This window comes from Pyxicephalus adspersus, chromosome 7 (assembly GCF_032062135.1).
Source record: "Pyxicephalus adspersus chromosome 7, UCB_Pads_2.0, whole genome shotgun sequence".
Lineage (NCBI taxonomy): Eukaryota > Metazoa > Chordata > Amphibia > Anura > Pyxicephalidae > Pyxicephalus > Pyxicephalus adspersus.
This window is the reverse complement of record NC_092864.1, coordinates 3,979,521-3,999,826: the sequence shown is the minus strand read 5'-3', so window position 1 is coordinate 3,999,826 and position 20,306 is coordinate 3,979,521. Positions and strand designations below refer to the sequence as shown.

The 20,306-nt window shown below is 45.2% G+C and overlaps 2 protein-coding genes across 2 annotated transcripts in view; one reads left to right on the top strand and one right to left on the bottom strand.

The window, feature by feature from the left end:
- The window catches only part of KAT8 (lysine acetyltransferase 8), a 10,255-nt gene extending 1,474 nt beyond the window's left edge, over nt 1–8,781 (top strand). The window contains exons 2-11 of the mRNA XM_072417117.1: nt 788–1,039; nt 1,121–1,195; nt 2,104–2,279; nt 2,450–2,503; nt 2,608–2,772; nt 3,500–3,730; nt 4,503–4,596; nt 6,277–6,427; nt 6,510–6,664; nt 7,431–8,781. Of these exons, the coding sequence (XP_072273218.1) occupies nt 788–1,039; nt 1,121–1,195; nt 2,104–2,279; nt 2,450–2,503; nt 2,608–2,772; nt 3,500–3,730; nt 4,503–4,596; nt 6,277–6,281 (1,052 nt within the window). The 3' untranslated portion in view covers nt 6,282–6,427; nt 6,510–6,664; nt 7,431–8,781. The remainder of the gene's footprint in view (nt 1–787; nt 1,040–1,120; nt 1,196–2,103; nt 2,280–2,449; nt 2,504–2,607; nt 2,773–3,499; nt 3,731–4,502; nt 4,597–6,276; nt 6,428–6,509; nt 6,665–7,430) is intronic.
- A 930-nt stretch (nt 8,782–9,711) lies between these two features.
- LOC140334853 (prostasin-like) lies at nt 9,712–19,388 on the bottom strand. Its single transcript, XM_072417119.1, has 6 exons — nt 19,134–19,388; nt 13,116–13,139; nt 12,703–12,847; nt 12,176–12,447; nt 11,496–11,662; nt 9,712–11,003 (listed from the first exon to the last, which is right to left on the bottom strand). Exons 1-6 carry the CDS (start codon nt 19,171–19,173, stop codon nt 10,674–10,676), a joined length of 978 nt encoding a protein of 325 aa, XP_072273220.1. The 5' UTR covers nt 19,174–19,388; the 3' UTR covers nt 9,712–10,673.
- Between the last annotated feature and the right edge of the window lie 918 nt (nt 19,389–20,306).

Below are 20,306 nucleotides of genomic sequence, written 5' to 3'. Positions count from 1 at the left end.
ATGTGCCAGGGAGATCCTTGCATTGCCCGATGTGCCAGGGAGATCCTTTCATTGCAGGTTCCCAGGCGCAGCTTCACCTCCAGCAAGGAGAACTAAGAGCAACACAATGGTCAGAACATTGTACGCCAAATCCCTTCCGTGTGTAATGGAATCTCACAATGTCTGCATTGTGTATACAGTCACTGGGGTGATGGGTGAAGGAAAGCGAATATGCAGAGGAAAAGTTAGGACAATCACCCAAGAAAGAATGGCTCCATAGGGAAGATCTAACAGGCCAGACAGCCATTACATACCTGGAGGAAGGATATCAAAGGGGCTGCGTCCATAGTGTAGCCCGGAAAGTTCATAAACTCCGGCACGGTGGGTTTGGTGTGAACACAAGCTGTGTATTGTATGTTCAGGCTTGTCCGCTATTTGCATGTTAGTATTGTGTGCTGTGTACACAGGATGAGGTTTGTTTCCTTTCCCGCACTCCCTGGTGTTGTATCTGGATTATTCTTTCTCATTGATATCCATTGCATCTTAGCTGCGCCTGCATTTTGTAAATAAACATTATTAGGCTTGTTTCAGGTTACTGACTGCAAATATTGAATCCCCTGAATGAGGCCAACAGCCAGAACTCAGGCATTTTTGGCAGGACCTCACACAAATAGCACCTATTGTGTATCTCTTTGCCCAAAACATGATATTTTGGCTATACAATAGTTATGGTTTTGTGGGCTGCATAACTCACTGGTTTCCTATATATCTACAAGTGGCTTCACATTCTTTCTTTCTCTTTCCTCAGGTCCTGGGCGAGCAATGGACAATTCTGTTCCTGACGAACACAAGTTGGAAACCGTGGCGGTCGGCGACAATCAGCACAATGCCCTCCCCTCCCAGGAGGACGGGCTGGAGCAAGAAAGCGTTAAAGAGGAGGAAGATGACGAGGTTGTGTCCAGAGGTGACACCGGTGGCTCGGCAGGATGTGCCAGAGATCCTGAGGTGACTGTAGAGATCGGGGAGACTTACCTGTGCAGGAGAGCTGACAACACTTGGCGTGAGTACCTGTCCTGACTACACGGCTGAGCCACCCATACATTATGTATGACCCCAGTGTGACCTTTGTGTCTTCCCACAGATTCTGCAGAGGTCATCCAATCCCGGCTGAATGAACAGGAAGGACGAGAGGAGTTTTACGTACATTATGTGGGCTGTAAGTATTACAGATTTGTTTCCTTGCCATGAGATTTGACATGTATGTATGGTATATACATAGGTACATCTCAGGTTGAAAAAAGACATAAGTCCATTAAGTTCAACCACTAGGGAAATAAACATATCCCGCATATAAAACCCTATGGACATAGTTGGTCCAGAGGAAGGCAAAAAACCCCGGGTACAATTTGCTATAACGGGAAAAAATCCTTCCCGATTCCATGAGGCAATCGGATGTTCCCTGTATCAGCAGTCTCTGTTATTTTTACTTTAAATCCTTAATCCCCAGTTATATTCTGTGCTTCTAGAAATCATCCAGCTTTTTCTTAAAGCAATCTATAGTAGTTGCTGAAACTACTTCCTGAGGGAGCCGATTCCACATTTTCACAGACCTTACAGTGAAGAATCCCTTCCTTATCCTTGTCATTCTTTTCCTCCAGATGCAAAGAGCGCCCCCTTGTGCTTTGTAATGATCTTACAGTGAATAGGTTCTCTATATGGACCGTTTATATGGGAGAATAGATTCAGTTCAGATAATCTCTCCTCATAGCTGAGCTCCTCCATTCCTTTTATTAGTTTAGTTGTATGTCAGATCTCATGCAGTATTTCCTGATTGGACTACATCCAGCATCCTCTTGCCCAACACCTTTCATTCATTGGAGTTCAGTTCTTTCAATGCTGAATGATTGGCATTACCTAGATCAGTGTGCATGCAAACCTAGCTTCTACCTATGAATGCCATCCCTCCAGAATGAAACACACCCAATACACAGAATTGGTGCAGCAGAAGCGGAGGGGGATGTAAAATATTACCATGATGCTTCAGCTTAAAGCCATTTTGCATTTTTAAAAAAAGAGACCTAAAAGCTCTTTCCATTTTTTAATGAAGTCTTGTATCTTCTTTAGTTAACAGGCGTTTGGATGAATGGGTGGACAAGAACCGGTTGGCATTGACCAAGACGGCAAAGGACGCAGTTCAGAAAAACACCGACCAATATCTAAATGAGCTGTCAGAGCAGCCGGAGAGGAAAATCACCAGAAATCAGAAGAGGAAACACGATGAGATTAATCATGTTCAGAAGGTGAGGAACCTGTGCTATACCCCAACCCTCCGGAGATCACATGACCGGTGCTCTTTGGAGGAAACTCGTCATGCAATACATATGGGGAATTTTGTTAACAGAATGTGATGGTGTCCCACCATTGACTTTGATTGGTGCAGCTCTGACGAATCTGTCCAATCTCTTTCCAGACTTATGCCGAAATGGATCCCACCACAGCTGCACTGGAGAAGGAACATGAAGCGGTAAGTTTAATTGGCACGTGATCCCCTATCACTAACACTTCTATCATAATGTTTACTGGGTCTGCAGCAGCTTCAAGCCTTGTCTCTTTATTTTATTTCTTCAGATCACAAAAGTCAAATACGTAGACAAGATCCACATTGGCAACTACGAGATTGACGCTTGGTACTTCTCTCCTTTCCCAGAGGATTATGGGAAGCAACCAAAACTCTGGGTGTGCGAGTACTGCCTGAAATACATGAAATTCGAGAAAACCTATCGCTACCACCTGGTAAGTTTACTGATTCTTAGGTGGATTAAAATGCTGTCCATGGCCGTTTACAAACTGCAGGTTACTGTGAATTCTATACATATCCCTCTAACGGCTCTAGGAGCCCCTGTAATACTCTCCATGATCCTTTCCAGCCTGTAAGTGACCGTGATTACTGTATTTAGCGCCTTACAAGCAGTAGGTCATCTGAGATACTTTTTTTTGTGGTCCTTTATGAATTGTAGTTCACCTGGAATACTGTCTGTGGCCCCTCATGGGCTGTAGATGGCCTTGGATACTGTCTAGTACCCTTACATGAAGAGAACACATCACAAAGTATAAAATTCTAAGTTGAGGTTCTCATTACTTTGTGTACTCTGCATAGTGTCCTCACAATTTATTCAGGAAACGGTGGGTGCCAATTTGCAATGGAAGTTTTTTATGCAATTTTATCCAACCAGTAGGTGGCATTTCCATTCCTTCATAAAAACATGTCAGCCGGCGTTAATGTGCACTTTATATTGCGGTCCTTCTCATGAGCCCGCTCAGGGGTGTGCCGGCCAGAGCCGCGGACCCGCAACATTTTCTCACGCACCACCGGTTGGTGACCACTGTCCTATCATATGTCAGTGTAGAGTTTCTGATCTAATATGTACAGCGCTGTGTACTATGTTGGCGCTATATATATCCTTTTAATAATAATAATATTAAATTCTCCATTTATTATTATTGTTTTCTGTTTCTCCAGGGCCTGTGTCAGTGGAGGCAGCCACCAGGGAAGGAAATCTATCGAAAGAATAACATCTCCGTGTATGAGGTGGATGGGAAAGACCACAAGGTGTACTGCCAGAACCTCTGCCTCCTGGCCAAGCTCTTCCTCGATCACAAAACCCTGTACTTTGACGTGGAGCCCTTCGTGTTCTACATCCTGACTGAAGTGGACCGGCAAGGGGCCCACATTGTTGGTTATTTTTCCAAGGTAACTCCACCATAATACACAAGATGGGAATGTATCGATGTTTCTCAACTTTTATAATGTGGGGGAACCCTTGAAATAACTTTCAGGTTTTCATGGAACCCCTGCTATAAATACTATATCCACAGCTCACAGTACATTAGTGTGGTGGTCAGTGGGAAGAATGTCACCCTTACAGACAAAAAAATCATTTGGGTGACTAACACTGACCTGAAAGGTGCAAACTACTCATTGCTCAAGAAACACCCAGCAACCTCTGGAGGAACCCTGATATAGATGTGCAGAACATAACATCCACACTGCAATCAATACACAGTGTGCAGGGTACCTTGCTCAGGAGAAGAGCCTATGACACTCTGCACCCCTCTTTAACATGTCTCCCATTCAGTCCAAAATACTGAGAACGTGGGATAGAAGGAGACAGCTTCAGGTGAATGAAGGTGTAGTTGTATTTTTCATTCCTAAACCCCTTAGAGGGACATAAAAAGAAAAAACCCGGAGCTTTCTTCATATATTTTTACTGTAATTGAATCACTTGCGTATGATAACCATCAGAGAGGCGGTTCAATGTGTACACAAAGAACAATACGAGTAATTTATGAGCCCGAAATACAAACATTTCAATCAGAAGTTTACTGCGGTTACACGAGTTATATATCACTGATCTCCCATTTAAAGCACAAACTCTACTTTGTGTTGTATATGGAAGATATTGGTAAACTCCTTTCCATTTTCCATGTGCCCTCACTTTTTATATCATTTTATATCATTTCAGGAAAAGGAGTCTCCGGATGGTAATAACGTAGCTTGTATCCTAACGCTCCCACCATATCAGAGGCGCGGCTATGGAAAGTTCCTCATCGCTTTCAGTAAGTGCCTTCCTTCTTATTAGTGTCACATACATAAATATTGGGAATGACCGAGCACGGTATGAAATGGTGGGTGACCATTCTAGTTATCAGGGTGAGCTCTGGAGGTCATTTTCTGGTGGTCTTAGTTATTTATGATTTAGTATGTAGGGGTGGGGGATTAAGTGCATTCAAGGGGAATCCACTGTAAACAGAAACAAGGGGCAAAATTGATCAGGGTGACCCTATGAACAGGCCAAGATATGGTTCCTGGAACAAAGGGAGCTCATCCCCATTCTAGATCTGTAACCTGAAAATGATACAAACCACTACACCGCCAGGAACATTTTACCAAACTCTATGCAATCACGCACTGCTATTTACCTAAATCTTGCTTCTACATTTCACTCTATAAAAGTCAAATTTCATACCTGGAGTAAGAATGAAATATTAAAGTAGAACATTTTACCGTACTACTGACTTAGTAAACCCACAATGTGCCCTGGGACTTGTTCTGTTACATGGCTCCTTAACCCCCCTAGCGTTCTAAAGCTGCGTACACACGTCAGATTTTTATCGCCCGATAATCGGCATCGGCCAGATATCGCGTGAAAATCTGGCGTGTGTACAGTCGGCGTCGTCCATCGTCTGAACGACCATTCTGTCGGATCCACGAACGATGAACGACGACCGATCCTAATGAAAGGGAATCCATAGAGAAGTATGTACAGCACCATTCATGCATCGTGTAGTCCTTTGTCGTTGGAAAGGATCGTGAAAGATCCTTTCCAACGACAAAAATTGCAAGTGTGTACACAGCCTAATTCTGTCAGTTTTTTGATGCAAAAAGTGATCCTAACTTTTTTGCATAAAAATTTTTGTTTATATTGTGGGCCTGTAATTCTTAGGATTAACTCCTAAGGTCAGCGATAATAGTGGACAAAATGTAAATCAGGGCACTGCGCAAAGATGTTTGATGCACTAAAATATGTACTTTTTATTTGTATTATATGTTGTGTGGTCCTGCATTGTGCTTCGCATCTCACCGCTGATGCGAGCAGTGGCGTGGCCGGGACCCCGGGTGGTAATAAAAAGCGGATTACTCTGTAATCTGCTTTTAAATTTCCCGCCCGGCCACGCCCCCCAATTCCGAAACGTCTCGGCATCATTGGGGGGGGGGGGGGCTTCTAAACTTACCCGGAGTGTGGGTGCTTTGTGCAAGTGAAATCCACCCCAATTCACACCCGGGATTTGCGCTAGGGGGGGTTCATTCTTCTTCTTATTACACATTTATTTATATAACACCAACATATTACGCAGCACTGTACAAAGTCCATAGTCATGTCCCTAGCTGTCCCTCAAAGGCGCTCACAATCTAATGTCCCTACTATGGACATATGTCATTATTACAGTCTATGGTCAGTTTTGGACGGGAAACCAATTAACCTAACTGCATGATTTTGGAATGTGCCAGTGAATCGGAGTACCCAGAGGAAACCCACACAGACACAGGGAGAACCTACAAACTCTATGCAGATATCGCTCTGGCTGAGATTCCAACCTGGGACCCAGCTCTACAAAGGGCGGAGTGCTAACCACTGAAACACCATGCTGCCACAATGTCTGCATAATGTAAATATTTCCTTTGAACCAATATTTATTATGTTTGCTCATTTAATTGATCTTTTTCTCTTTCTCGAGGTTAGGAGCTCTCCAAGCTAGAGAACACTGTGGGCTCTCCAGAAAAGCCACTGTCCGATCTGGGCAAACTGAGCTACCGCAGCTACTGGTCCTGGGTGCTGCTGGAGATTTTGCGGGACTTCCGAGGGACCTTATCCATCAAGGACCTCAGGTGAGTGCTGCGGTAGTGTTGTGTCAGTGATCTGGTCTCTTTATATTTTGAAAATGTGACATAATTGTTCCTTCTCTTTCAGCCGCATGACCAGTATTACTCAGAACGACATCATAGGCACTCTGCAGTCACTGAACATGGTGAAATATTGGAAGGGACAGCATGTGATATGTGTCACCCCAAAACTGGTGGAGGAACATCTCAAGAGCGCTCAGTATAAGAAGCCTCCAATTACAGGTCAGCAGTGTGATGCCCCTTACCAAGACATGGGGGTTTCCTTAGATTACCCCAAAATGTATTTTGTTTTACCCCTGAAATACCAAACTACCATGTACAGTACTTGCTTGAAGCTGCTCTTCTTCCAGCAATGGAGATAGATCAGCACAATCCAATCTCTGTGCACCTAACTGATCTTATTACCTCCTCTCATGTCGTGGCATCAGAAGACTATAACATTATAGGACCCCTTTAAAGGCCAATGGGATGCGTACACATCACTCTCCTGCATTATAGTCCAGAAGAGAATTAATTACAATTCATACATTAAGACATACACCTGCTCAAGGACCTCAAGTCCCAGAATACATTGTAACTTAACTTTGGCATTGCTAAGGCAGTTGGGTAAATATTCTGCTTTAATATTTCACCTGGGCCCCCACTGAGATTTTATATTCTCACTTCCTGTCTCTGTGATTCCTATGAAAAATAGGAAGGAGGTGCTGTGTCTGTCTACAATTCATATAATTCATGACGGGAAAAGAAATCAGATTCCAGGTTTCCCGCAATGCCATTCCTTTACACCTTGCTCCTTCTTACTCCAGGTGGGTTCTTTATAAGAAATAAGTAATAGTTTGGTAAGAAGCTCTGCGCAGTCTAGTGGTTTCTATAATTTCCTGGTTACATATCCAGAATAGGGATGGGTCCCTTTAGGCTCCATCTTTTTCCCCCTATATTTTGTATGGTGTCACCCTGACCTGTTCTCTTTGCTTGTTTCTGTTTGCAGTGGATTCCCAAAACCTGAAATGGACTCCCCCGAAACATAAAATAATGAAGACCACCAAGAAATAACCTCCTGAGCTCAGCCTGAGAACCACATTGGTCACAGGACGTTGCCCTCCGGCTTCTTCCCCGGAATGGTCTCAGGTGCCGATCTTGTACAGCCGAGGGGACAGAGTACAAATTCTGCCGGTTGGAGGAACTCTATTGGTTGGTTTGGCGTTACTGATTTTTGTGTTGTAGTCTCGAAACGTTCTGCTGGATCCTGGACAGCCCTATTTCTGGTTACAAGACAAAAAGATTTTACTTTTTTAATGGTTCTATTATAAGAATATAATGAGAGGGGGGAATAACCAATGGGTATTGTTCTAGGAAGAGGTTTGATATGACACTGCTTTCTAGAGACCATTAAATATTGGCCCCTTCCTTTGCCCGGGCCTTGTTCTGTGCCAGACCTAAGCCAGCATGAAGAATCTTCATGTATCTTCCTATTCACCACCCATGTGGTTTCTTCCACTGGCTCCTCCATCATCATCCAGTAGGGGGCAGCAGATGAATCCAGGGATCTGACATTTCCAGTGTGGTGTCTGCAATGTGCGTTGGTGGGGGACCTCAATGCCAGGCATCAACTGTGCCAGTAATGTGTTAACTATAAGGGGCCACAGTTCAGTATGTGACTAGATTGGAGGCACGGGCTTTGGGATAGGCCGGTATGAAGGTCTGGTCTTCTGCAGGCAATTTTTAAAGCTGAACCCCAGACACACGTTGAGGGACATCAGTACAGAATCTTTCCATGTGAATATATGACTTATTATTAATTCAAGCAATATCTTAATGTGACTTGGTATCACCCATACAGCATTGCTCAGGCAACGGCAGAGAGAATCTACACAATGGGCAAATCAGTGCTGAAAGAGCAGAGGGGCAGCAATGATCTCCTCACTCTGCCTTTTCCCTTTTACTGTCCAATCACAAGGTGGGGGAGGGACCTGGAAGCGTTATAGATTTGATTGGTGTAGCAGAGCTGTGCAAATCTCAGAATTGCATTGAATACAAATCCACAGCAGCTAAGACAGCTCCCTTCTACAGCGTGCCTGGAGTTCAGCTGTAAATATCCCCTTTGTGCCAGACCCGAAGCATAACATGCTGAGGTTTTTGCACACCAGACCTTTTTTATTTTATTTTATTTTGTAATGTGCAGAGAAGTTTTTCTGTATTAAACCACAAGGCGGCCATGCTGAGGGTGACTGATGTCTCCCTGTGGTATACATGGCCGTAGAAGAGATGATGACAATATATTTTCAGATACAAAAAATGTGGATAAACCTTAAAAAAAAAATAATAAAATGTCACACCGATGCAGCTTGTGAATCCTTGTGTAACAATGATTGTTATTGTTCTCTTTTGTGCCACACTGCCCTCTGCAGGGCGACGCTGCCATTGCATGTCTGTATGTACCACCACTTTTTTTTAAAAAAAGAACCTTTCAGCGTTTGATTTTTCTATTTTTTTTTTTTTTTTTTAAATAAAAAGCAAATCAACATAAATACAGCAGAGACATACACAGGGCATCAGCACCACCACTGGGCCTAAGTGTAAACACCCAAGCAGGATATACTTTAGAGTCTGTCATTGTGTTTATTCAGGTGAAAGTGCCAGATACCACTCCTCACCCCCTGGCCCAGTGCTACCTGGCTCTGCCCATTTTTTTTATAATTTTTTGGAGCACTGTCTCTGGATGAAGAAATGCTCAAGCCTAACAAACAGCCAATCAAAAGGCTAGAATGGTGAAAGGAGTAGGTCACAATTTCTATTTTAAATCTAACACTAACCTAATATAAGGATCAGTGGGTGGCAGGAGAACCTACCTGTCCCTTCTATCATGTGATCTGCACCCGTCCTCCCCGGGGTGTTGTACCTAAGTTTAGTAACCCATCTACAACCTGAACACTAAAAATAATGGGAATGGGATGGGGGGAGCGTAGGCTACCAAGTAACTAAGGTGAATTGTGACCAATCAGGTGCAATTATTTTAAACAGGCTTAGTTATGTTCAGAGCTCTTGCTGTGATGGTCACTCCCTAAAGTCATCACGGAGCTGTCAGTTTCAGATATCTCAAGGTGTGTGCTGATTTACCTGCATTAAGCCTTGTACCTTGGGTGATAATTGGGCTGCGTATCTACAGAAGAGGGATGCATGGCTGATTGCACAATCCTGGGCTTGATCTGTACATAGCTCCACCCCCAAGGAACAACCTGTTTGTAGTCAAAGCAAAGTCAGGATTCATCTAAAGTTTGCAAAATCATTTTAATTATATTTATTGCAGCTGACAGCCTGGCCTAGAATGACAATGAGCTGCATTATATGTTTGAAAATAGAACTTTATATAATATATATATATATATATTTTATTAGCACATACCTGAAGATGTCTACTAAAGCCAATGCACAAAATTTCAGAAAACATGATGTCATTTCAAGTTTTTTTATGTTTTTCTAAAGCACTAGTTTTTATTATAATGCAGTGTCATAAAGGTTCAATGCTCTGCCCCCTAGTGGTGCAGCTATGTTGTTACAGATCCTGGTGTCACCTACACACAGCAATGTTGATACATTACACAGGAGTGTTACACCCCATTGTAGATCATGCAGACGCTTCATACCAATGATGTTTATCCACAGCTGAAGTGCATACATGGACATGGAGTGGCTGTAATAGGACAGGTGAACAGTAAAAATCATATTTTAGGATACTGGCAGTTTATTCTTTTTTTTCCAAGCCAAAGGTCAACCAGTTCAGATTTACATTTCCTTTAATGAAAGAAAAGCCTTCCAGGCCAGCTATTGTACAGCAGCCAAAGATCACAGAAGCAAAGCAGAATCTCAATCACTCAATGGGGAGCTAGTGCCCCTTTCAGTCAGAAACCAGCACCAGAGCGGTGGGGGACCTGAGCTGTGTCTCAAAATGCCAAATAATTAGTCTCTGTCATATTCTGCATTTCCCAGGCGTCTTCATCAGATTCCCTTCATCTTTATTCCAAATAACAGTCCGTACTGACCAATTCACTGAAATAGAACATGCAGATATGTGCGATGGTGCCCCTAGGGGGAAGGGTACAGTATAACATTGTCTTCATTTTTACATATACAGGAGATTTGTACAGGATACAGAGAGTTTAGTCTCAGGATCTCGGCGTGAGAGATAATTGTGTAATTGATCACGCCATGGTCGGGAGTGTCAGTCCAGAGCCTACAAATTGGTCAGCAGGTAGGCACACAGCAAGGGCAACAGCAGGGAGATGAAAGTAACCAGAACCGAGGTGCCCCTGCTGGGGTAAGGGTAAAGTTTCCCATCGGCCCCCCAGCAGCCCAACTCTTCCTCAGGGGTGGGTTCCTGGTTTATGATGGCAGTTTCAACTTGGACGTCCGGAACAATTCCTTTGATCCACTCAATGTACGCACTGGGCAATATATAGACTCCGGGTTGGTTCTTTGCCCCGCACTCATCACCCCAGCTGACCACACCAATCTGGTACCACTTTTTCTCGATTTTGCAAGACAGAGGTCCACCAGAGTCTCCCTGAAAGACAAAGACATTCCAACTTACACATTGGTACCAAGTGCTTCAAATAAATTTATCAGGGACTTGGAAATGGCAATCCTTAAAGCATCATGAAAAAAGAGGGGCATACAGAGATGTTGGTTCTTTGGCTGTTATACTTTAGCCGCAGTGCGGCTATCCTTATATTGGTAAGGATTTGCTGCAGAACACCTTCTATCCTCACTAATGTGACAACACATCAACATAGTGTAAGCGTTGCCACCTTAGGACAGGACGTGGCAGGATTGCCAAGTTAGAAAGGAAATTTGTAATACTAATGCAGCCATCACATCTAAGGACTGGTAACCCTTAATATCTGACTTTTGTGTGGTTTGATTAAGCTTTAAAAAAATACATTATAAAAAAATTTTTTTAGCCCCTCCCCAGAGGTGCATTCTGTCTGACTCCAGAGCAAAGCTAACAAAGTTGGAGCATAGCGAAGATGTTGATCCTCTGAGTTCTCTCACATACCTGGCAGGCGTCTGTAGTGCCCTCCTTGTACCCTGCACAGATCATGTCTGATTGGATGGTTGTTATGGAGTCCTTGCTGGGCTTAATGCTATGTAGACATTGGCAGGTCCTGGAACTGATCACTTGCACACTTCCCACTTGCAGGGGCTTGGGGTTTTCCAGTGCAACTGCAAAGACACAGAAGAAATATTTATATTACCAGCCACCTATCCAGGTCCACTACAGCAGCTCAGCACAAAGGCTTTATCATAACCATTTGCCTCTCCTTGAGCGATACCATCCCCTCACCAATTGGGATGGGTTCCCACCAACCATACACCAAGTTTTCTGAGTCTGTACCCGTGCCACACCCATTAGGAGGGGCTCCCACCAACCAACCCTACACCGAGTTCCTGGAGTCTGTACCCTTACCACACCCATTAGGACCACACCCATTAGGATGGGTTCCCACCAACCAACCCTACACCGAGTTCCCTGGGTCTGTAGCCTTGCCATACTGAGTTACCCGAGTCTGTACCCTTGCCACACCCATTAGGAAGGGTTCCCACCAACCCTCCACCGAGTTCCCCACTGCTCGATGATATAGTTTAAATACGTGGTGCCACCCTCTTTAGGGCTTGGACTTCTGGGCAGCACCCTCAGCCCATCCCTGGCAAAACCCATTCATGGACCTTTCTTACCTCCAGATCGGATGTTGCCCCATCCAGTGACTACACAGATCAGGCCAGCCGGGATCTGCACATCGGCAGCCAGTAAACTGATGATGCCCACAGCGGTACCCAAATTCAACGGCTGCTTCAGTTTGACCAAGGCGAGGTCTCCCGAATAGGCGTCTTCATTGTAGGCCGGGTTCCTGTAGACGGTATCGATGAGCACGGTCTGGGTATTGGGATCCGTTGGATCCAGGTTGGTGGTTCCAGCGATAACGTCATAATCGGCAAAAGCTTGTTCCCTGCCGAAACAATAGCTCAGATTATCACCTTGTATTATGCAGCACAATCACCGCGCTCAGGGCCAGAGGCTTCTTAACAATGGAGATCCGTCACCCCCCCAATAATTAGAGGAGCCCAGATATTAAATTTTTACCCGAAATGATGACACCAAGCACAATTTTCCTTATTTTTTGTCTCAGTGATATCTGTAGAAGTAAATTTGGGGGGGTGCACCAATGCCTGCAACGATGTGGGCATAAACAGGGCATACTCACCTTGGGAAACAATGGCATGCCGTCAGGATCCACTGGGAGGCGATGATGGATCCTCCGCATGCCGGGCTCAACAGGTATCTCAGGTTGACTTGCCAGGGGTATTGTTCAATACTTCCTGACTGTCCTCCAACAATGCGCTCATGAACTGCAAAGACAAACACAGATTAATACCCCCAGCACCATGAGGGCCCCACAAAACCCACAATTATAAAATATAAAAGGTAAAAGATGGCTCTGGATTTATTTTATTCCTCATTACTTGGGTTCCTTAACAATATTTTTGGGATCCTTTTCATTTTCAAATTGGGTGATATTTACACATATGTGGGGTCAGGGTCCCCCAGCAACCGAAAATAAAAAGAACAAATTGGGCCCTCCACCCCCCATCCCACAAAGTCTAAGAGAGTTCTTACTTTGACAGGAGGCGATGTTCACAGCTGTAAAAACAAGAAAAAGACAAATTAGTCGTGAACATGTGCACAAAATTTCATGTGACCGATGCCCCCCTAAGATAACCCCCACCTGGTTTGCTACACCTGCATATTGGGTCATGTGACCAATGCCCCCCTCACCTTGCTCACTACATTTCTACACTGTGTCATGTGACCGATCCCTCTCCCTCACCTGCTTTAGTAGAGCTCTACACCGTGTCATGTGACTGGTGCCCCCCTTATTGGATAATTCAGCTAAAACCAATACAATGAGAAAACTGAACCCACAGAACATCCTTTTCTTCTAAAAGTGAGAAACTCTTACAGGGGGCAGCTTCAGATAGGAGGGGAGAATTGCAGCTAATTTTCAGGTATAACTGACTCCAGGTAAAAGGTTTAGCTACTTGGCAGAAAAGCCAGGGCTCTTCAAAGTTCTGATCTGGCTGAAATAACGAGGCTCAGTGACCCCGATTACAGATCAGTCTGACCCAGGTAATGTACATAAATACTCCCCCAGAATAGAGGCAGGGGTCATCCTGACACCCCAGGTAGATTTCCAAAAGAGAAGGGTCACATGACTGAATTATATTATTAGAAGCATTTCTATTGGTCATGCGCAGCGATGGGAATCTTCATGTGGATAGAACTTATTATTGGGGGATTTATAGAACTCTCCCCGCCCTTCCCAGTGCCACCCCTCCCATCCAGATTCTTTTCTTGAGCTTCCTATTGGTTGCCAATTCCTCACCGACCCAACGTGACACAAGAACAACAAACTCATTAAAGTGAATAATAAGAAATATCTTCCAGGCTGCAGTTTTATTGCAGCAGTTTACAGGCCCTGCGGCGTCAGTGGACTTTGTAGCAAGCGGGAAATTGGCCGAGTGTGTTATGTGTGAATCTTACACAAACATTTCTTTCTTAAAGAGAACCTGTCTGCAGACCCACCCATCTAGCAACTTATTGGGTGGGATTCCTCTTTTCTTGGGGAATATATAAAGGGTGGAGCTGGACCAGCACAGACAGCCAGAGGAGTAGAGGGTTATGACATGTAAGTGGGAAGGGGCTGGGCAAAGTTTTGTTTATTCATGCAGCGACCTAAATGATGCACCGACCCCAAATAACAGCACTCAACGCTCTCTACCGTCCTTTTTACTTTCATCTAGACCCGCCCACTAGGAGCTTCTGCCGCACTCAGTGGCTGCCTTTCACTCAGGCTCCTCCCCTGAGTTTCCCGCCACCAATTACTTTCTTGGATGTTTTCCCTATGTACAGAACTGAGCCCACCCAAACACTGACAGCCCCCCCAAGTCTCCCTGCCCCCCCCAATCATGGAGCTCCAGACACGGAAACACCTGATATCAGTGTGGGAAAGTGTGGTATTTACAGCAGGAACTGCTCTCACAGTAAGGAGGGGCAGCAATTATCACTGTTTGCTTCCTGTACACAAACTTATCTGCAATCTCTGTGACCTCATCTGTACAGCCTGGGAGGACAGAAAAATAGAAACGCATCGACATCCAACACCAGACTAGGGGTACTGTAAACACATTGAAGTGCAGGCAAGAAAATTCTGATAATAATAAAATATAAAAATGAAAGCTCAGGGGATGGCAGCCTCTTGTCCTACAGCTCTGTCCACAGAAAAAGGGGTGGAGCTCAGAACAACTTTCTGTAAGGTGGCACTCCGTGTGGAAGGATGTCATAAAAGAGAAAGAAAGGGTACAAAGTGGAGCAGAGAGAGGTTGGCTGCTTACAGCACAGTGTATACAATTTGTCATGTACTGCAAAGGTAGAATATAGAGCAGACAGGAGTGTGTCACCTCCAGCGCAGTGTATAGAATATGTCATATATTGCACGGGGAACAATGTAAGGCAGACAGGAGTGGGCTACGTACAGCACAGTATGTGGAAATGCAATAATTGCACAAGGTAGAATGTAGAGCAGACAGGAGTGTGTCACCTCCAGCACAGTATATAGAATATGTCACGTACTGCAATATAGGGTGCAATGAACAGCGGACAAGAGTCAGTTTTCTACAGGCCAGTGTGCAGAGAATGTAAAGTCTTGCACAAGATATAAGCAGTCTGGAGCGTATCACCTCCAGCACAGTGTATAGAACATGTCACCTACCGCACAGGGTACAATGTAGATCAGACAGGAGAGGATTACATACAGCACAGTATATGGAGAATGCAATGTACTGCACAAGGTACAAAATAGAGCAGAAAGGAGTGTGTCACCTCCAGCACAGTGTATAGAATATGGCACATACTTCAGTGTGTCTGCTTTAGCACAGGGTATAGAATATGTCATATATTGCACGGGGAACAATGTAAGGCAGACAGGAGTGGGCTACCTATAAGAGAGTCCGTGGAGAATGCAATGTACTGCACAAGGTACAAAATAGAGCAGAAAGGAGAGTGTCTGCTACAGCACAGGGTATAGATATGTCATGTTCTGCACAAGGTAGAAAGTAGAGCAGACAGGAGTGTGTCACCAACAGCACAGTATATAGAATATGTCACGTACTGCTCTGTAGGGTGCAATGAAGAGCGGACAAGAGTGGGTTTCCTACAGGCCAATGTGTGGAGAATGTAATGTCTTGCACAAGATATAAAGTCGAGCAGTCTGCAGCGTATCACCTACAGCACAGTGTATAGAATATGTCACCTACAGCACAGTGTATAGAGCAGCCTTTCTCAAGCAGTGGCTGACTGACCTCCCATATGATGGAGCTTGCATAGTTCCAAGGCCAACACGACTTGGCAGAGCCGGCTGCATAATACCCAGGACCTTTTCAGTTGGTAAAAGGTGTCTATACCGATTATAGCAGGGGTACCCCAACACTTCCTCAGGGGTAAAAAGGTGGAGAACGGCTGCTTAAGAGAATGTAATATACGACACAGGGTACAAATTAGAGCAGTCTGAAGCGTGTCACCTACAGCACATTACACAGAGTATGTAATGTACTGCACACGAATATACCTGGGGTACCCTGACACCTGAAAAATATTTTAGGAGTTAAAAGGTAGAACAAGTCTGGCAAAGAGTATGTAATGTACTGCACAGGGTACAAAGTAGAGTATGAATGAAATGTGCTACCAACAGCACAGTGTGTAGAGCAGCCATTGTCAGCCAGAGATCAGTAGATCCCCGGGATTCCTTCACAAGATCCTAGGGGTTCCTTGAGCTGTGGCTGATTGACCTCCCATAAGATGGCACCTGCATTGTTCCAGGGCCAACACAGCTTAGTATTGCTGCATGAAACTGGTGACCATTTTAGCCGCCATTTTAGACACCTGACAATTATTTTAGGGTTTCTCAGAGGTAAAAAGAATGTAATTTACAGCACAGTGTACAAAGGTGTGGGCTACCTACAGGACAGATTATAAATGATGTAATGTACAGCTCAGGGCACAAAGTAGATTGACAGATACTCCGAGGGACACGGCTCACTCATCTGGAATGTCAAAGAACAACATTGTGATATTCTACAAACAGCTCACGGCAAACCATGGACAAAACCATCGCAAGTTTCCCATAGCCGGCCTGACCAATCAGAATGCAGCACCAAGTTTAAATTTCCTGTTCTGCACAATGGTTCAGGGTGACCTTGTTACTCCAATGCCAAGGAATATTCCATCCGGGCTTATCAGCATTGAAGTGTGTCACGTACAGCACAGTGTATGGAATATGTAATGCACTGCATAAGATACAAAATAAAGTCTTCTGTAGTGTAGAGTAGTGGTGGAGTCACCTACAGCACAGTATGTGAGATGTAAAGTACAGCACAGGGCACAAAGTATCACAGCAAGAAGTATTCTACGTAGAGCACAGTGTATGGAATATGTAATGTACTCCATAAAAGTAGAATAGATGAAAGTGTGCTACATAGAGTTCATGGAGAATGTGCTGGGATACAAAGTAAAGGGGTCTGGAGTGTGACACTTACAGCACAGTATAAGGAAAGCATGTAATGTACAGCACAGGGTACAGAGCAGAGCAGTAAAAGGGTCACTTACAGCAAAGTATATGGTAAGTATGTAACGTACTATACAGGGCACAAAGGTAGAGTAGATAGAAGTGTGCTACACAAAGCAGAGTGTATGGGTAATGTAATATACTGCACAGGGTACAAAGCAGAGCAGTCTGGAGTTTGTCACCTAAAGCACAGTATAGAGAATGTAATGTATTGCACAGCGTACAGAGTAGAGCAGACAGGAGTGTTCTACCTAGAGCGCAGTGTATGAAGAATGTAACACACATGGACATTCTCTGCTTCCATCTCCAAGGTCTTTGCAGTGTAGAATGTAGTGACCAGGAGTATGTCATGTATAGCACAGTATAGAGAATGTAATGTATTGCATGGGGTACGGAGTGGAGCAGACAGGAGTGTGCTATCTAGAGCTCAGTGTATGAAGAATGTACCTGCACATGGGTGAACACAGACATGGGCACTCGCTGCTTCCTTCTCCAAAGTCTGATATACCGTGTAAAATGCAATAGTCAGGAGTATGTCACGTATAACACAGTATAGACAATGAAATATACCGCACAAGGTACAGAATAGAGCAGACATGAGTGTGCTACCTAGAGCTCAGTGTATGAAGAATGTAAGGCACATGGACATTCTCTGCTTCCTTCTCCAAGGTCTGTGCAGTGTAGAATGCAGTGGTCGGAGTGTGTCACGTATAGCACAGTACATATAGCAGGACATATTTGGTTTTTGTTTTTATCCACACACAAAGTAGCTATGTGTCACCGGCAGTCCCTCCTGCTATTACAACACTCCGATCAGCATGTCATGCCATTGTCTGCGCGCTTCGTTTTGTACATTCCTGATTACTAATTAGGCGACATTACCAATCATTATGCTTCCCAGCGGAGTTCTGCCTCACATTTCCCAGGCAAGCTGTGCCAGGTGACGTCTAGGCGGAGGCTGTGTGCCAAAGACACAGCTCCTGGGCACTGACACACCCCAGAGACAGTTCTGCCAGGCCAAGCTGCTCACCTACAGGCTGGTGGGGGGGATGCAGGGACATCATGTGATATCTCAGCTGTCAATAACTTTATTGATTGCTGATAAAATACAAACATTGGGCCCTTTCTCTGGATGGGCCATGTGCCATGGTACAAGCCATACCCCAGATATACAAACCAAGGCTGATTGTTTGTTCGTCCCTCACTGAATTAATTGGAAGGTCACAGGGCCACATTGTCACCTCAACCTACAAACTGCCTGTGGCAAACAATGGCTGACCAATCAGAATGCAGAGCTGAGTTTTAAATGTATAACGGTGCAGGGTGACTACGCTCCATGACTGCTGTGTCACCGAATAATCCACCCGGGCTAATCTGTAATCAGCAATATTATGTAACAGCTCATCAATCGAGGAAATAAACATCGCTGGATCTGAAACAATCCCACTGGGATTATGGGGACACCCCAACCAGATCCGACTATCAGGACAGGGCCGGGGATCTATTATATGAAGGGATCCCATTACCAGGACAGGGCCGGGGATCTATTATCGGGCATCTAGATTTATGAGGGGATCTCATTACCAGGACAGGGCCGGGATCTATTATATGACTTGATCTGCTCCAATTATTGATCTTTTGATACGACACATCAATTTCAGCAGCCATATCGGCTTTATATGAGATCTAGAGAGATCTATGGAGGCCACACACCTCTATGGAGATCTATGGAGGATCGCCCCCCGTTCCAATGTGAGGGATTGGACAGACATTCACCGATATGGCAAATAAATCTTACACCTCTTATGATCCCCACAGCGGTTTTCCCTCTCAGAAGCTGACACCTGCGAATATCACATCCAACCAATCACAGAGCTCGATGACCCCCCAACAACAACTTACCTTTGCCCACTCCAACATACCAATACTTATTCTAAAAAAATCCAACTCAGCAATACGCAGTCCCTACACACAGCTACCCCAATCCCACCGCAGCCAAAACCGCCATCACCTACCTGCCAGGAGGAGCAGAAAGTGGCTTAGAATGTTATCCATGGTGGCTGTATAAATCCCCCTCGCTATGAGATGGGGGGGTCTCAGGGAAGTGCAGGTAAATATCCACAGGTGAGGGTAGCAAGGTGAGTTTGTGCCCCAGGTAGGTAGATGTCAGGTTGGTGAAGTTATTCCTGAGGACCCATGGAGGGATAGATGGAGCTCGGTGTTGCTGTGCGCTGCAGTTTCAGGAATGTGAACAGGTGGAGGTGAGTGGTTTCACCTGAGAAGCTGACCTAACCTGTTCCTGAGGATTCCCCGCCCCTCCTCCTCCTCCTCCTGGCTCTCGGTGTTTTCACCGCACTGTTTACCCTCACAAACATTCCCCAGCTTTCCTATTGTTTCTTCAGTGACAGGTTCAAACAATATAGATTGTCAGCTCTGGGGGGGAGTTGTCTGTAGGGTCGGTGATAATTGTGGAAATGGTGAGGTCACCGGGGAGGATAAAACAGGGAGGTGTCACCGAAACTGAGGTTTGGTTTCTGGTGGCTGAGTTCCCGGGTCTGTACCCCTACTGTGCCCAATATAAGTGCCCCACCATCCCCTTGCTGGGTCCCTGGGTCTGTCCCCCTCCTGTGCTGAGTTCCCGGGTCTGTACCCCTGCTGTGCCCAATATAGGGGCCCCACTATCCCCTTGCTGGGTCCCTAGGTTTGTCTCCCTCCTGTGCCCATTATAATGGGTCCCGACCATTCCTGTGCTTAGTTCCTGGGTCTGTACCCCTGCTGTGCCCAATATAAGGGGCCCCACCATTCCCTTGCTGGGTCCCTAGGTTTGTCTCCCTCCTGTGCCCATTATAATGGGTCCCCACCATTCCCTTGCTGGGTCCCTGGGTCTGTATCCCTCCTGTGCTGAGTTCCCGGGTCTGTACCCCTGCTGTGCCCAATATAGGAGCCCCACTATCCCCTTGCTGGGTCCCTAGGTTTGTCTCCCTCCTGTGCCCATTATAATGGATCCCGACCATTCCTGTACTTAGTTCCTGGGTCTGTACCCCTGCTGTGCCCAATATAAGGGGCCCCACCATTCTTTTGCTGGGTCCCTAGGTTTGTCTCCCTCCTGTGCCCATTTTAATGGGTCCCCACCATTCCCTTGCTGGGTCCCTGGGTCTGTACCCCTCCTGTGCCCAATATAAGGGTCC

Excerpts from the sequence above, each read along its gene's own strand:
- LOC140334853 (XM_072417119.1), bottom strand. The coding sequence starts at position 19,173 with ATGGATAACATTCTAAGCCACTTTCTGCTCCTCCTGGCAG. Across the intron at positions 12,848-13,115 it reads GAACATCGCCTCCTGTCAAA|TTCATGAGCGCATTGTTGGA; the intron begins GTAAGAACTCTC and ends TTGTCTTTGCAG. Across the intron at positions 11,004-11,495 it reads GCACTACAGACGCCTGCCAG|GGAGACTCTGGTGGACCTCT; the intron begins GTATGTGAGAGA and ends TTTGTCTTTCAG.